The following is an 18,345-nucleotide window of genomic DNA, read 5'->3' on the forward strand; positions in this document are numbered from 1 at the left end:
GTGTTCTGACCTCATGAGGCATGTATGGGCTGAGAGAGTGATATCTTAGTCCATGACTCACAGATGGAAGGGCTGCTAGCAGGTATATGGTCCTCGAGGATGCCTGAAGCTTTACCCCACAGCCACCACGCACAGTGAGCAAGGACACGCTGGCTGTCACAGTGGTTTATTTGCTAACACACTAAAACATACTTTAATATCCAAAGCTACCAATGAATGCTTTCTAAAGGTATTAGCATCTGCTGTCTACCGTTCTACTGGGGAGCCAATCTCCTTTGTGAATGAATACTGCATGCCTTATATTCTGAACTCCTGGAAGGCTGGTCTTATTCTTCTTTGTCCCCAACCCCACACCATCCCTGCTTCTGGGAACATAAGAAATGCTCAATAAATATACGTTAAATTGAATTATTAAACCGCAAGACTTCATCTAACACTGGTAAATGAGCGAAGTGGAACTGGATGAGTGGATAGATGAGTGTATAAGTGAACAAGTAGACAATGGCTTTGAGAGGTGCTAATTCTCTCATTACTGTATTGATAACCCAACCAGCATACTGTTTGGGCGGAGATTCTCTGTGTAAGGTAGTTATTTGGCTCAAAGTTAAAAAAAACATCCCACATCTCAAAAAAAAAAAATGTAAGAAAACCAATGGAGACACTGTTTGACTCTAGATTCTCTCTTCTCTTGGTGCTTTGTTTGTTTTATTTTCACACTTAGGCATTCTGGGAGTACATGGAAAGGCTTTGGTTTAAAGAGTCATTTCCCAAGAAAACTACATGGAAGCCTGCGTTTTGGTTTAGTTTCTTTTCCCTAGAAACATCTACTCAGCTGTTTGGGTATTTAAAGGGAACCCCACTCTGGGGGTTCCATGCATTACTACACAGGGGAGTCTTCCCTGCTCCTCTCTGGGCCCTCTAGACTTGTACTTTACACGTGTGTTCTGCGTGGAAGACCAACACACCCATGTTCCCTGGGAACTAGCTCCAGACTCGCTCAAATCCAGCGGTATCCCAGGAGCACTGCAGAGATAGGGCTGCTCCTATTTCTAGGGCTTCAAACTCAAACTTGCACCATAACAGCTTGGAGAACTTTCTCTTCGGATACCAAGTTCCTAACAGGGACTATTGGAGGCAGCTCTGAGGATTTTTATATTTAGAAAGCGCTATGTTGGATGCTAAAACACTTTGAGATTTGAGTCTCTGGGTTAGTGATACAAACCTAGAGTTGAGGAGGAGGACTGCCTAAGGCAAAGAAAGGAGGAGAGAGAAAGAGAATAGAAAACGGAATGGCTCAAGAAAGGTCAAAGTAATTAGAGGGGTTGTCTGACAGCAGCAGCGCTGAGCTATCATGAGTGACCACCGAGGAACACAGTCTCAATGTGTTTGCGTGTGCTCACAGGCACACACAACTCGTATGCACACATGTGCACACCCACAATCTGATTGTTTTGGAAAGATGCTGGGAATGCCAAAGTGAGACACATCCCAGACCCTGGAGCTCCTTCACCTCTGACAATTTTTTTTGTCCTCAGCCTGAGCTCCATCACACCCCCGGGGGAGAAGGTACAACACAGCTGCTGAAAACTGGTAGTTACCGCTGCGTGCGTCTTCCCAGTCCCCACTCTGGCTGTCACTGTGGCAGCATCTTAGGGTCCCATCTGGCTGGTAGGGTATCAAAGACTTGCAGTCAGGGAGAGGGAAGATCAGAAAAGTACACCAGCGCCATCAGCAAAGTAAATTGTACTTACTCCCCCCTGCCTGTACCAGCCCTCAGTATGATGCTACAGCCGGCTTTCCAACAGCGACTGAAGGCATGGGCTGAGACTCCCATAATGAGATGCTGGAGCCCAGCATATGATCTACAGCCCAGAGGTGGAAATTTGCAAAGACCTTTCTGTCCATGCTCATCAGGACAGGAAGTAAAAGGTCCTTTGTGCATAGTAGAAGGGATAGTTAGAACCATTTAGGAAGTTGACTTGCTCTAGTAAGTGAAAGAAATTTGCCTACTACAGAATACCCAACTTCCATCTTATTGTCTTTGAAGTTACACAAAACCATGTTCTTATGGAGACCAGGGCTGAAAATGTTTCCCAATGTTTCATTTTAGTTTGAGGTAGACATGGATGACAACCAGTGATGTCTCCCGACAGCATGTCAACACAACAGCCCTGCCGTGGCACAGGCTTCTGTGTTTCTCAGCTCAGACTCTCATCTATCCTATAGACCGAGCTTCTTTTGACTAAATGGATCTTATTCATTACCAAATCTTCAGTGCCTAGAGCACCCTGGCTCACAAGGACACTCAGCAAACAATTGCTGGGAACAAGGACAGGCAAGCTGCAAGTCCCTTAGAGAGAGGCACACACTTCACAGCAACACTGGGCTCTGGCATGCCCACGGCTGGGAAAGAAGGTTTCGTGTTTACAGGAGACGGTGCATGTGAAAGCAGTGGGAAGAGCAGCTACAAAACCGCCTTGGATTCTGGAGAAGTCAGCGCTTCTCTGGCCTTGCTTCTCTTTCTGGCAACTGCACGCGGGATGTTCCCTTGCTTCCCCTCACTCTCCTTGCGCTAGTTTGCAGACAGGAGCACACAGCCTCTTAGATGTTTTCACAGGGCTAAATGGATCTGACTATCTGAGAAACTTGGGAAAGATGATATTTTCAAGACTGGCAGCACACTTTATTCACCCAACTTCTGAAGAGCAATGCTGGATTCTGGCAAAGTCATTTCTCATGCTGAAGTGGGAAACACCACCAAGATGGTGTTTTCTATGGGATTTTACAAATAATGGACTCCATTCTGCCAGAACGAAGACAGCTCAGATATGGTATGTGTATATACTGGAACTTTAAGGACTCAAAGATGGGTGAAGCAGGGTGGCTAGTTAGATTTTATGAGGGGCATCTTTAAAGTCAAAGGAAATATATTTAGGCTGGGTTGGCCCTCAGAACATGTATTTCTTAATATGCATTGATGGAGTAGTCTAATATGTTAAAACTAACATGAGAATCAAAATATAACAGCATGCCACAAGGCTACCCCATTCAATTAAAAAAAAAAACAAAACTGTTTTCTTTATGGTGTTTCCTTTTAGATCAGACCTGACTTTTCTCTGAGAATTCTGCCTGTAGCTCCCTTTTAGGAAAGAGACAGGAAAAAGTTAAAGGCAGAAGGAATTATAGAGAAGGAAGGGAAGCTGGATTGAGCCCTTATGCCAGGTGTAGCCCAGCTCATCCGCATAGCATCAGCAGCACACCAGCCGTTCAGACCACAGTTGCCAAGCTTAAGATGACCCTCGCTAAGGCTGGTAGTGGTGGAAACCTTACAAAAGTGGACATGTTATACTTTGCTTCTTAGGAAAGTACTGGAATAAATCAAAGACATTCATCAACCACAACCTCAGCTTGTGGGTCCATGTGTGACCCAGTATAATTAATTGGTAGGAAGACCAGTTGTCAAGAGAGGCTCGGGCCCTCCACATGCCCACCCTCTAAGTGCCCCATCTGCGTACCCAATACAGCACGTCTGTCCAGCCCTCCATGGTGATGCACTGGAACACTGTCAGCATGGCGAAGGCGAAGTTGTCGAAGTTGGTGATGCCATGCTTGGGCCCATCCCACCCGGGCTTGCACACGGTGCCGTTCTGACACTGCCGCCCATGGCCTGTCTCCAAAGCACAAGGGGAAGGGTCCTCTTCCGCTGGGACATCTCCACCACCAAGGAAATGTGAGACAAAAGGAGAAGGGAAGGAGGGACAATGATGGGCAGGGAATGAAGAAAAGAAGTTAGAGAGAAAGAGAGAAAAAATAGGGCTCATGAGTAACCACAGCAGCAACCACACATTTCATTCCCTCACATGGGAATTAAAAACACATGAGCCCAGACATTCATTTCAGGAGCACAATGACATTGATCAGTATTTTCAAGCAAGTGTTGGGAGCTGCACTTTAACCACAATTGATTTCACAGACACCAGGGTATTGCCTATTTTGTCATAGCATGGCATCATGTCCGAGGGGCCAATCAGAAGAAAGTAGTAATGATGCATCCATTTCAAGTGTAAATTGTTCTGGAAAGCAGAAGACAAAGTAGGGAATCAGAGTTTGTAAAGCCCAGGATTTTATCTTGCAGCTATAGCAATAACAAACAGAAGACCCGAGTTTGAACAAACAATTGCCTCTGACAATGGCTAAAATGCAACTCCAGAGAGAGAATTTGCCTGTGGTTCTTCATTTAGAGATAATAAGATACCCAGAATCTTCTCTCCTTTTATAAGGATCCAAACCATCACAGTGTGATTATTTTGCCCATGGGACACAGGCTCTTTGTGGAAGATGACTGGCTGGATGGCTGTTGATGTCTGTGGCTTCTAATTGAAACTGTTTACTCTCAAGAAAAAGAGAGGCAGAGAAATGTTAACCCTTACCTGTGAAAGGGTTCTTAGGAGAATGGCGGTGGGTGCTGTGGCTCAAAGGGTGTGCCAGTATCTTCCTGGGGACAGCATCTATCACCTCCTCTTCTCTGCTATCCCCAACTACTCCCATGTCCTTGTTTCTAGTTTATCCTTGCTTCTGTCCCCCAATTCCTAACAAGCTGATTTGTTTTCTGTCTTTTAGCTTGCCTTTCCTTTAAGTTTCACATAAATACAATCACACCCTAAGAGGCTCTTTGTACCCCCTCCCTTCTTTAGCACGGTGCTTCTGAGTTCAAGCACGCTGCCGCCTTTCAGTCTCGACTGTTCCTTTGTATTGCTGAGCAGTGTATTTCACTGCTTTGTCCAGGTGATGGGCATCTGGCACACTCCCAGGATTCGGCTGTTCAGAATAAAGCTGCGCCCTGGCTGATTCTCTCTTGGTGCTATAGTCGATGACCCGATGACCAAGGACACAGGTCTACAACTGATCTCTGAGCTGTCTGAGGGTAGCAAATGTCCATACCATTTTTATATCTATGGTCTGGCTTCCAGAGGCTACATACTAAGGAAGCTGAGCTGAACTACCCCTAGTTACAACATTTCATGACTTTTAAGATTGTCAAATCTTTTAGAGATGAGGATTTAAGACTGTTGGAAGTAGAGAAATGAAAGTTATTTTCAAACCTAAATAATACGTTAAAAATAGCAAAGCAAAGCACCTAAAAAATGAGAGTTGAAAAATAGGAAAACCCAGAAGCAAACAGATCATTAATTCCATTCTTATTCTGGAACCAGCTTTCTAGAGGCAGAGGGGACGAAAGAGATAGCGGAGAGATAAAGTGAAACTTGCATTTTGCTTTTGCTTATTTATTGCATAAAGAAGTCAGTCATCTGTTCTTTATGTGGCTCCTAGGCTGACAGTCCGTCCTGGATCTTCAGTTCCTAAAACAGGGGAGGAGTGGGGGAAGGTACTGCCAAAGCCAGCTCTGTGAGTTCACAGGGAGGAAAACGTGTTTGGTGAATTTACAAATATGTTAGAAGAAAATGGCATGAAGGGCCAGTGATCTCACAGAGAGAGGGAGGAAAGCAGTGGGCCTTGGGAGATCATCCACAAGTTCAAGAGCTGCCGCGCTACTTAAAATCTTCCCTGAAAAAAAAAAAAATCACAGAACAATTAAGAAGCAGCGATGATCCAGTAAAAATAGGTATCTATAAAAAGGAACACTTGAAAAATGTGAACACACAGATCAGCAGGTCCTAGTGACACACACGCGCGAGGGTGAGGGAAGCCAGTGTAACCGTAGGATGTGCTGCTTTTCTTCTGCAGAGTCATGAGGTTCTGGTAGGGAGATAGGAGAAATCGAGCCATGTGGGCTATACATTTCAGAGTGGAACTGAAGAGAGTAGTCAGTGTGGAAAGATCAAATGAAGTCTTTGGTAAAATAAAGGAGGTTTTAGAAATGGAATCAACTTCAGCAAGGATGGAATCCTGGGGGAGCTTTCGGCCGTGTTCCAAGGAAAAACCACCAAGACAACAGCAATTACATTTTTTAGGTCTCAACTTGAAGGACAAAATAGAATGGTAGTGATTTCATTGCTAGGTTTAGCCAACAAATTCTGTGCCAGTCTCAGGGGTAATTATCGTGCTGGGGAGAGCTACAGAGTGCCCTGGCTCCCGGTCCACTGGACAGATGGAACACCAGAAACAAAAGGTATCGGCATATGGCGACATATCTGCTGAGCAACCGGGAGGTGCCTTGCAGTTGCTGGAGAGACTGGGAGAAAACAGCCTCTTTGGAGACCATCACCATTGGACACCGGACATAGAAAGAGAAGCCTAAGGGCAGAACAATAGTTCCATGGCTTACAGGGATCTCACAGGAAACATGGATTAGAAAAGTTAGAAGAATATAAAATCCAGCCTGTGAAACAATATCAGAGTTTAAAAGAATACATGTATTCCATCACAATTATTACAAAGACTCACTAAGCCTTTTGTAAAATCTAAATTTACAGAAAAGATGTTAAATATAAAAATCTTAAAAATGACAACCAAACCAAACTAAACCAAAACCCCAAGCAAACAAACCATTCCAAAGGTTCTATAAAATTCAGAAACACAGAGTTTTGGACTTCCTAGTCTACAGATAGGAATGTGACAAGATCCCTATAGGTTCTGTCTCTTCCTCATTGGGGATGCTCACCTTGTTGGAACCAATGGTGGCTTTGTTGCTGTTGCTGTTTTGAGAAGCTAGAATTCTGCCTCTGTGCTATGGGCAGACAGTATGAAAAGGAGGGAAGGGGGAAATTCAACTGCTTTGTTCCAAAAGTAAGGCTGCCACAGCCAGGAATCTTTGGCCTCTTTTCCCATAGCGGCTCTGGCTCCCTACAGGAGCCTTATGACACCTTTCTGAGGGACATTACTCTCTTTGCCCTGACACCCTGGCTCATTTGGTTTCTACCCAGCAGACTAACTGGCCTCTGACGTTGCTGAACAGGGACTCATCACAAAAACGGCATCTTGAGTGTGTGGAAGGATGCAAGAGGTAGTTCAGATGACTTTTCTAACCCTGTGCTCTATCAAGTCCCAGTATGACCTTAAGCTGACATCTCCAAGAGTTGAACCCCAGTGTGGTTTTCTTTCTGAGGGCAGACAAAGAAGGTGTTTGGTGCTGGAGGTGGCTTTCCACGGGGCTTCTAGCTATACCCTAAGAAGAGGGCAGCATCTTGTTTTCTTTGACTATGATACCATTTTCTTGTACTGGGGCCTGGTAACAAACTCCACAATTGTAACAATTATTCAAGGCTACACTTTGCTCACAGCCTTGCAGGACCCTTAGCAGCAGAGGACATACTTTTCCCTCTTTCCTTTAAGATGACAGAGATAGCTGAAAGGTTAAGCAGCTCTCCATGGCTTGGTGGTGTACCACATCAATGTTTGATGGCATGGACAGTCACTGTCTTTGGTTTATGACAGAACTCCCTATTTTGCTGGTGAATGTCCCACCATTAGTCACCACCAAATTCATGGGGAGTCACTGAGATTCTGCACCTCTGTGATAGTCTGGCGAGTTTGGGTTCAGTGGGTCAGTGGTGATGTAGTATAACTGTATACATTTACTCAAGCAGTAGTTTGCCCTTAAGGACCAACCAGGCTGGATCAGGGTTAGCTACATATCAATTAGGTAAGTTTACTAGTTTGGAGTTAGCTACAGATAAATTAGGTAAGTTACTGGTTCAGAGTTAGCTACAGATCAATTAGGTAACTTACTGGCTTAGGGTTAGCTATACATAAACAGAGAAAGAGGAAGGATTTGAATAAAAAGGAGCTAGTGATCATGATGTTGGCTGGTATTCTTTAAGTAAGGTTAAATGTCTCAGAATTTTAGCTGAATGCAGGAACTTGCTCTTCCAATTAAAAATTCTGTATCAGCTAACATATTTTAAATTGTCACCAATTTCACACAATTACAACTCAAATAATGTGGAAATTCTCTTGAGAATGAATAATTTATCTTACACAGAATCTTTTAAAAGTAAAAATATGATTATATAAGTATAGATTTATATGTGTTGTTTGTCTTGCTGTGACCTTGTGACGATCGAGTAATCTTGAAGATACCTCAGTTAGTCTACCTAGTCACAAAACCCCCTGCATACCAGGTAATAGCATCAGCTTCGGGGTATGAGCTTTTTTACCTCACTAGCATACAGATTGGCACCATCACCCACAGCCCTATTGTAGAGCTCACACTGGATGGGAATAAGAGGGTAGAGTGGAAGGAAGCCTCCAGTATTATTAGAGCACATGATCCAGATATGTGCTCCACCTTTTCCTAAATAATGCCCAAATAAAATAATGTTAACAGCCAACAGCTTCGGAATCCAATGCTGTGTGTTATATACAGAAATATATGTATATATTTTAGACTACTGTATATGTCTGTTTAAAGCCTTATGAGTTTTTTTTTAAGAAAGAGGATTAATGCATTCTTTTCCTTCATTTTATGTATTTGAATGTTTTGCTCCAATGTATGTCTGTGTCCCATCTGTGTGTCTTGTGCCCTCAGAAGCAGAAGAGGGTGTATGATCCCAGGAACTGGAGTTACAGAAGGTTGTGAGCCACCATGTGAGTGCTGGGAATTGAACCTGACTCTTCTGAAAGACTCAGTGCTCTTTACCTCTGAGCCACCTCTACAGCATCCTGTTTTATTCTGTCATTTAAGAGAGCACTTAAAATAGAGCAGTCTATAGCTTATCCTGTAAGCCAAAACCCTGGTGCCATTTAAAGTGCTTAATGAGCCAGTACTGCTTGTTAAAATCATTGATTTATGGAAGGAATACAAAGAAGGGAGGCTCAGAAAGGTAGGATTTATGGTTGTGACATGGAGCTGAACCTCTTCCTTGAGGAACACAGATTTCAATGTCAGCAAGGGAATGGTCAATGGCAGCATTTTCATCCACTCCAAGATAGGGAGGGTCCCTGGGGGGGGTCTGTCTTTGAATGCAGAAGAAAATGGTAGCTGCAAAGGAACCAGGGCCAGTTCTAAGAGGGTAGAAAGATGGGTGGGGATGGGGGTTGGTGGTACAGGCTCCCAGAAGGGCTCTGATGCTGAACCACACTGGCTGGATACACATGCTCATCAGTTCGCAGTGGCAGCTCACATACTCAGAACCTGCTTCAGGAGCGAGAAACTGATGAAAGATGGGTGCTTAATCTTTAATTGCTTCTCCAATTGTGTAGATCCTTTACAGGGTGTGTAGCAGTGCTGGACAAAGCGCACACCTGCTGTTTGAACAGACACCTGCAGTAGTGGAAGCAGAAGCTGGAGATGAGAGGGGGAATATGCCGACCTGGCTTTTCATTGTGGTCTGAAGTATGGGGAACTGAATGCCTCATCCAGTTCCGCTGCATGGGTGGCTGCAGCAATCCTGGACACCTGCCGCCCAGAGCCCCACCTCTTACCTATTATGCCCTCCTGGTTGTAGCAAGTCTTGTGCATCTTCCCCATGAAGAGCTCCAGGCCGATAATGGCATAGATGATGATGACGAACAGCACAAGTAGGGCAATGTGCAGCAGAGGCACCATGGCCTTGATGATGGAGTTCAGGACCACCTGGAGACCTGTGCAACAAAATCACCAAAAGTAGCAGCAACAGAACCTCTGCCTCCTCTTTTGAGCCAAGGCTGACCTTAGACATATGCTAACAAGACCTCCTGTGATCTTCTTAACAACCTGAGTGAGAGCCACGAGTCCCACGTTTTATGAGGAAACAGGCTCAAGGTCACAGCCAAGGAATGAAAGAGCAAGAACCTAAACTCAGGTTGATTTGACTCTAAATCTGTCCTGGAGGCACATTCAAATGACAGGATCAGCAGATGCTACACTTCTGTGGGGGGAGAACATGTTGTTTTCATCTGTAACCATCAAGATTTTAAATAGCCCATCTCAGACAGCGTGTTTCCTCCTGGAGCTCAGTGCAGTGAGAACTCACTCTGACTACCCACAACCACATGGACTTAAGTCATCTGCCAGACTTTGCTGTGGTGGATTACTAGAACCTAGCATCAGTCCACCTGCTCTAAAACACACATCACCCTGATGGGAAGGAATCCAGGAGGGTGTGATTTCCAGAGGAGAAACTACCAGCAGGATACATCTGAGAACCATATCAGGGCCAGCTGTGTATTTCTAAAGGTACATTTTTAGTAGTAAATGAGGGGACCACTGCGTAGCACACAGATCTACCAGGGGCCACATCATCTGAATGTCACTCTCCAAAGCTCCATGGGAAAAGACTTCTTAATTAATAGCATAGAATTTCTGTTTGGGGGACGAAGAAAGTTCTGCAGATTAGATGACGACACTGGCACAAATATAGAGAGTGTCCCCGAGCCACATTCATAAAAGGAGTTGAAACAGCAAGCTTGGCCTTGTACTTATCACCAAGAAAAAAACTAAAAGTACCCAGATACCACCAGGAGAATAGGAGCGAATGGATGGATAGCCCTGTGGAGAACACTCGTCTTATCAGGGTACCCCAGAGTTGGCTTGTTCTGCTGTTCTAGGGGAGAGGGATGAGTATCGAGTGACTGCACCAAGGATGCTCACCAGGAATGCTACCAGAAAGGGGCTGTGGCAGGATGATGAGGTGATAACAACAGGTTACTCTGAAGCCTATGGCAGTTCCTGTGAGCTTCCATGAGCAGCAAGCTACACTAGGTATCCACATTCCAGGAGAGTATAGTGAAGACAGCTGCACAGAACATCACCCTGAGGATTCCTCTGGTACCCTCAGGAGAGCAGAGCCCCTGCAAGTCCCACACAAGGCTGGCATGTTCATAGCATCTTCACAGGATGTGTCACCTTTTCCCTATCCTCTCAGACACCAAGGTCTTTCTGTTCTATTTTTCTGCACTTACCTGCAGCCATATAACTCTGGATAACCACAATGGGCCACATTTCTCAACCCTGAAACAGTCACTAAAGCTCTGAGCTGTGGCCAGTTGTTTCCACAAGACTAATTAGAAGAACTCCCCCCAGCTATTAAGCCAAGCTGAGGAAAAGGAAAAAAATAAAAAAGGAAAGCTAGAATGATTTTACCTGTGAATTAATGTGAGCACTTTGCAGGCTCCCATTAGAGCAAGATGTTTTCAGATCCAAATGATCCCATTAATTAGCAAGTTGTACACACATTAGCATTAAAGTCTGCCAAACCAAGAGGGAAGTTGAGTTGCAAGGCAACTTCCAGGAGAGGCTGATAGGTGCAGAGGAGACTTCTAGGTGTTCCTCACAGAAGCTACGAACCCCATTTTGGTTGCCAGGCCACCAGGGAGGGTATCAGGCCTCTAACACCAGCCCCAAGTGCCAAGAAACAGACAGGTGACAGACAAAAAGGGAGTTGTGATCTGGGTGGAAGCCAGGCAGGCCACACAAAAGGCCACTCTGGAACCTTTAGTGCCTGTTAGAAGGAAGACCAGGATTTCCTAGAGCTCTGCAAGGCACTGTAGGGCCCAGTCCATCCCCTTCTTCATACAGTCCTGCCCTGCCCATCCCCCTTCTGGATTTCAGTCAAACAGCATTTCTCTGAGATCCAAAGATGTCTCAGCCATGTGCCACAGAGCATGTGGTACCCAAGGATTAAAATGGAGTTAAAAGTGCCTATTGCTTACTGACACGACTGTCTTAACACTGCCCGAGACAATCAAAATATGACACATGCAGTTATGAACAGTGTATAATATTTAAAGATGACAGTAGATGGCTGTGTGTCTTCTAAATGTATTTACTGTACTGCCAAGAGTTTGATCCCTGGGAGTCACATGGTGGAAGGAGGGAACTGACACTCACATAGTATACGCACAAGCACGCGCACGCGCGCGCACACACACATACTCACAAATAAATGAAATAATGTGTTTAATTATTTTTGAAATGCTTGTGATAAACAGTATAGTGACGACAGTAATAACTACAGCATTTTGTACTTGCTCCATCTCTGTATTAAGAAGCCACCTCCAGCAAATAACCTGTGCTAAGAAGGTTTGTCAAGGACATTTACTCGATGACAGAATCATCTGCTGTACATTTCTTAGACATAGCATCATTAAATATGGTACAGCTGAGCTGCCGCCCTATAGAAAAGCCATAGGATGATCCCTTCCCCTCAGAATGCTTTATCAGTTCTCCAGCTCTCAGCCCAAGCAGCTCCCTCCCCAAGAGTCCTCCAAACCCCTAATCAGAGCCATTTCCTCTGATATATGCCCTCTTCCTTTGTAACATTCCAATTGAATTGTATGTTTTGAATGATTTATGTGTTAAAGGGATTTAAAAACATTTATGACTGTCTTTCCAGTTAGGTGGCATTTTGTAAAGATGGACTGTGCCTGCTCTTTTCATCACCAAGGCCTGCCTGTGAAGAGCATCCCCTGGGCACTGAGAAGTATTTACTGACAGCATGAGAAGGATGTCCTCTGAATGGCTGCACCCCAGGGCCAGGTTCTACAGTAGTAGTCAGTTGTCCAGTTGGTGTAGGATGCACAGGGTACTTCAGGAACCATGAGGCACCACTCGGAAGATACCAACTGGAAGTCATAGCAGTCCACACGCTTCACTCATCCGTCAACAGTGCCGATGAGTTCTAAGCTCTGTTCCGTGTGCCCCCTACCTCTTTGGTGGACTTGAGCACCTGCCCAAGAGGTGCATTATCCAGACTATCTCACCAGCCAGATTGCAAAACCCACTAGCTTGATTTTCAACCATTAATAAATATTCATAAATTATTTCACTATATAAATAATACATGGTAATTACAGAGAAAACAGAAAAAGCTTATGAAAGAGAAATTAGAAGGCATAGTTGGGGGGAGGTGCAATTGCTCACTTTCTCAACCTCACAGAGATCCCATCAGTTAGCGTTTCATGTACTTCTGGGGACTTCAGTCCATGACTTTCTCCCACTATCCTCTCAGATGTCTAGTTAACCAGCCTTCCAACTCTCGTGTCTTCCCTGGCATCATTCAGCAGTTAGACCGTTTGTATCAAAGGACACACTGAAGCTTGTCACTTTTGAAGGTGCATCATTGAACCCTGTCATTTACGGAGGCAAGTTCACCTCCTCCCTTGCTGTTTTGGCTCCTATGGTTCCTAGTTTCTCCTAATACTCCAGCAGCATGCCCAGCCATCTGGAGGTATCTGGCTTCATGCCATCTGCCCTATGTCAGTGAATGCTGCTCCCTGCCTGCCCCCTCCTTGAGTCTCATCTTGTTTTCTCTTCCTTGTATTCAGGCATGTAGCAGATCTCCTAGAGTGAAATAACACTATGCACAGGGTGTCTTCAGACACTGTGCAAAGGCACAGCAACTACGGGGTCTGCAAGTACACTGGCAAGCACAGCAATCGCTCAGAAAACTGAAAGTTACATCAGGAGATAAGATGCATGGGATGGGACAAGGACACAGGCGATGGGGCTTGTTGATATCAGCGATCTTCCCGTGACTTGAGTTGCTGTTTTGAGGACAGTGGGGATAATTATTTTGGTATGACTGCAGGAGGGAAGGAGGACTAACTAGGAAACATCCAGGAAAAAACAGAAAAGGTATGTTCTTGGACATGCAGGTGGCATGGGGTAGTGTATCACTATACTCAGGCAACTCACAGACTGACTGACTGAGCTCTTGTGAAAGGGCTTGGGGGGATTGCAAAGACTGGGTGAAAGATTCCACTGGCCCGTCAAAGCCCTGTAACCTCATAAATCATGTCCTGAGAACACCTGAGCTGAGGTGCAGCAGGCACTATTCTACTTAAATTATTCTGTTTCCTCCTGGTCACACCTCTGAGAACTAGATGCTACAAACCATAGCTGAAAGAGGTACAGAGAGGAACCAACCTGTTACAGGGCACAGGTAGAGGATGGTGGTACAGGGAGCAGAAGACAGTACTGATTCAGTTTGTCTGGGGCGGGACATGAGTTTGCATTTCTAATCTAGTTCCAACAAATACTAATGCTTCTTGCTGATCCAGCCACCACAATGCAAGGCAAGGCCCCAGAGCACCTGGTCAGCCAGGAGCCATGGCAACTGCATCCAAAGCCTTCCTGAGAGCTCTGAAGCAGTTCACATACTGTGGTAGGTTTGAGTTGATTCTAGTAGTATCACCCCTTCAGGTGATTTGTAATTAGTAAAACATGAAATAGCAATGCTTGATACTGAGAAACCCTGACAGCCTGACTACACTACAGATTTATTATATTTCTTTTGTTTGTTTGTTTACTTAGTTTTAAACATAAGGGCACTGCAGAGGACGACATATTCCTGTACCCTTCACTCCAGGAGCATAAGTGATGGGCGCTGGAGCCACTACTTCTAGCAGCAGTAAGAGTCATTCAGCAGTTATGGGAGAGACCAAAGACTGCATCCAATACTACAGTATGAAAGGCATGAGATTAGCTTTTTTTTTTTTTGACAGTGACCTCTACCATTCTCACTCTTGCATAGAGAGCATCCTCAGGCTGCTCATCATCTCCAGCAGCCAGTCTAGGCCGATGCCTCCATAATTCTTTCCTTATTTATCCATGATTATATTTTCTTTTAAAATAGCTTCTTGTCCTGTTTCTACAATTGTAGTTCTTTTTTTACCTGGATAATCAATTCTTCTCCCTTACTCCCTCCTTCCAGGACCCTTTTGAGTGTAGACTCTGTCAGAAGCACAAAGATGCAGGCTCCAGCTAGATGGGGAGACAGTTATGTGACCAGGTATTTGCAAAGCCAGCTAACTATAGGCCCACAAATTATAGCATAGGGAAGTGATACGGCCGCTCACATACGAAATTATCAAATTAAAAAAATTATCAAAAAAACTATAGCCAAAGACTTACCTATTTCTGTAGAAGCTTCCTAAAACATATGCATACAAAAGTTTAAATGTTATTAACCTTTGACAGGGGGACAATACCCCAACTAGACACCATATGCTAACAAATACAAACCCCAGTACCAGGAATGAGTTTTATCTTTTTAAATTATTTTCCAATGGAGTTCTATAGACCTCAGAACATTACAGGTTATTGTCATTGTTCTTAATTGCCCCCCCCAGAATTTGATGGTAAGACCCTATTGCTGAAGATACACTATAAACTCGAGTCATAGAACATGGAGACTCAAGTAGGTGTTGACCTGGAAGCCCCATCCCTACTAGCTAGCCTTCATAGTGCTGGAAGTGCCATGTATACTACCAGAGGAAAAAATGAATCATCAATCTTACCCAATTGCAAACCCTATGAGCTACAACAATGACTGCCCTGGCATAATATGCCCATTGGTGTAACATGGCATAAACGTGGGTCATCAATCACTTTCTGATTGGATTTAAGGACTGATTCACAAGATGGAATCCATACATGGCACCATTATTCAGGAAAAAAAAAAATCTGTGGCAAGACAGTTATAGGCTCCTGGAAGAATGTACACTATTACTCTGACAAATGAACATATTTAAATAAACATGTCTTAATGACTTGCTCCTATACATGAAGATTGGTGGGCCTCTCAATCCTCATCAGAGAATTTATTTCTTGCAGTAGATGGTAATGAACACAGATATCTACGGCTATTCAATATGCAGAGATTAAGAGACGAGAACCTGTAGCCTTAAATGTGATATTCATGCTATACCCCTCCAAGTCTCAGGGATCTCCATAGAAGAGGTGGAATGAAGTTATAAGAAGCAAATGTAGTAGATGAGTATAAGCAAACCGTTTTCTGGATACAACAGTGCAGTTGCACATATGAACTCATGGCAGCTATGACAGTATGCACAAGACTTGCCCAAGTTTAAGTCAGACAAAGTATCACCCTGGAGAGGGGAGGTAAGCATGAAGTTCCACCCCTAGACCAGGACCTATTGGTATTTAATAACTACTAGAGAGTTTTCTTTAAGGGTATGACCCTTGACAGATTGATCACAATCCAGGGAAGGCCCCATAGTAAAGAGTGTTTGGTCAATACAAACTGGTCATAGTTGGGAGGGAGGGAGGGAGGGAGGGAGGAAGGGAGGAAGGCAGAAAGGAAGGGAGGGAGGAGTAAAGGAAGGAAGAAGTAAATGAAGGAAGGAGACCAAAATTGGATAGGAATTGTTGTATGGAATTCCATACATTGTATGGAATTCTGAAAGAATTAATAAACATATTCTAAAAAATAGTTCAGTGACCAAAGTCAAAATCTACACCAACATTTTCTTTGCCTTCTCTTCTAACTTTAAATCATGCTCCTCCATCCATGCCCTCCCATCCCATCATTCACATACCTAAACAAGTTCATCTTCTTAAAACCAGTTCCAATAAATATGACAATGTGCAGTCACTTGGGCCTGCCTTCTTCTTTTTGTTTATTTGTGTCTTTTGTTTGTTTGCTCAGTTGTTTTTGATACAGGGCTTCTATGTGTAACAGCTCTGACTGTCCTGGAACTCTCTCTGTAGACTAGGCTAACCTTGAACTCACAGAGATCTGACTGTCTCTGCCTCCTGAATGCTTGGATTAAAGTTATGTGCCACGAACACCCAGTTTAGGCCTGTCTCTAGCCTGGATTAGCACACAGGACATTCTCTCTAATTCCTTTATGTCCTGACCCATTCTGCAGCCTCACCCATGATTTGTCCCTAAATATTGCTTCCATCATCTCATGGCCCAGACTTGAAACCTGAGGAAGTTCTCCACCTAGATGGCATCTACAAAATCTTTTTCTATAGGACTTACCAATAGTGAACACTGAAATTTCTTTTGAGAAAGGCTTGATCTCAGGGTAATAGGTTCCTGCAAGAAATGGGCAGCATACTCAGAGCTGGGTCATTGCCACTGCTTCCTTTTCTATGCAGGCAAAGGGTAAAAGGACAACAGGCATAGTAATGTCCTGGGGAGGCAGCAGTCACCCCCATCCTGAAGGGGGGAATTGAAGCTCCCAAAGACTACCGGGTGATGCTCCTCAAGGAAGGGTCTGGGAGGACAGTATCAGGGGGATTCAACAACACCCTCTTCCCTCCTTCTGAGTTCCCACTTTCTTTTCCATCCACTGAACCCAACCGGAAGCTGGAAGAAAGGGAAGCTTTCTACAGCAGAGCCTTCAGCTGGCATACCTGCCAGACAGTAGAGTGGAGGGGTGGAGAGCCAATAAGGTGAAGCAAAGATGAGCTAGAATAGGGGGCAAAGTGTCAGACCCTCTATGTGGCACTATCACAATAAAGCCAGCAGGAGGTTCTCTATTTGGAAGCCTGTTAAGCTTTGTGAGTCGATGGCTTCCTTCTGAAGGAGTGATGATATAAACAGCCTTTGATCCTAACTTACCAGTCATCTCTGGGTCTTCATCCCAAACATGTACCTAACCCCGTGTAGAGTACATCAGCTCCCAGCACTGGGGATGTGCTAGTCACCAGCACTGAGCATTGTGACCAGTGTCTCATGCTTGCTTCTGATATGTAGGAACCTGTTTATACTCACTAGAAATTAGAGACATGATGAATCTCACATAATTGAAGTCTATGATTTCCTTTAGCTAATGAGACAATAGACACTTTTAAATAGTCTCATAAGCCTAATGGCCTTTGAGAGAAAATAGGTCTGAAGCTAGGAAGAGAGGCTAAAAGCTCGATCTTAGGTTAAGGAGTAATGGCTGTACTGAGCTTAAGGATGCTAGCATATTCTCTTTCTGGAAGAATCTTATTGCAGGGAGAGGAGTTCTTGCCTGTATAATTTCCTGGAGTCCCACATCTTAGGATTTTTACATGTTGTCATTTGTTTTCAGATGTGTATGTTCATTTATTTTCAGTTTAATTCTTCCATTCAAATATATTTCTGTACCAACACAGATTTGCTAAACACTAAGAGACAGCTGTGTCCCTGGGAAAGACGGTGGGTGCCCTGCTGCCTAATGACTTAGAAACAAAAGATCATTAAAGTAGTCACCTTCAGTGGGCTTTTACATTTTTACATTGGCAATCTGGGTTAGAGAGAGAGGCTCAGAGAAAAGGACGTAAGAGAAATCCTAATATCAGAAGAAAATTGATTATGGAAGAATGGAGACAAGGTGGTCTGAAGCTAGCTAGCTTCCTGAATATTCAGCACATGCGAGGCACAGTGTTGGTGTGATCCGTACATCACCCCACTGAATTCCCCAACAGCTCTCCTAAATAGAAATGAACCAAGGTTTGGTTGTAATAAATAACTTTGGTCCAAGTCTATGTATCTGCTCAATGGCAGAGATGAAGTTAAAAGTCAAAACTTGGAAACGCATACTCCTTAGCAATTACCCCTGCAAAAATGACAAACAAATTGCACATAAGCTCCACCCACTCTGTGCCATGTCAGATAAAGGTCAATGTCCTCTGGTCTTCAGGGAGGTCTCATATCTCCCATGACAAGTCTAATCCCCCAGAAG

General features: G+C 44.2%; 1 protein-coding gene across 15 annotated transcripts in view; it reads right to left on the minus strand.

Annotated features, from left to right (window-relative positions):
* Positions 1-18,345, minus strand: part of Cacna1c (calcium voltage-gated channel subunit alpha1 C) — a 614,413-nt gene that overhangs the window by 152,642 nt on the left and 443,426 nt on the right. For all 15 annotated transcript variants that reach the window (XM_051203679.1, XM_051203665.1, XM_051203667.1 and 12 more), the window contains exons 6-7: positions 9,385-9,543; positions 3,516-3,712 (exon numbers count right to left, since the gene is read on the minus strand). In XM_051203679.1, coding sequence (XP_051059636.1) covers positions 3,516-3,712; positions 9,385-9,543 — 356 coding nt within the window. The remainder of the gene's footprint in view (positions 1-3,515; positions 3,713-9,384; positions 9,544-18,345) is intronic.

This window comes from Phodopus roborovskii, unplaced genomic scaffold, assembly GCF_943737965.1.
Source record: "Phodopus roborovskii unplaced genomic scaffold, PHOROB, whole genome shotgun sequence".
Lineage (NCBI taxonomy): Eukaryota > Metazoa > Chordata > Mammalia > Rodentia > Cricetidae > Phodopus > Phodopus roborovskii.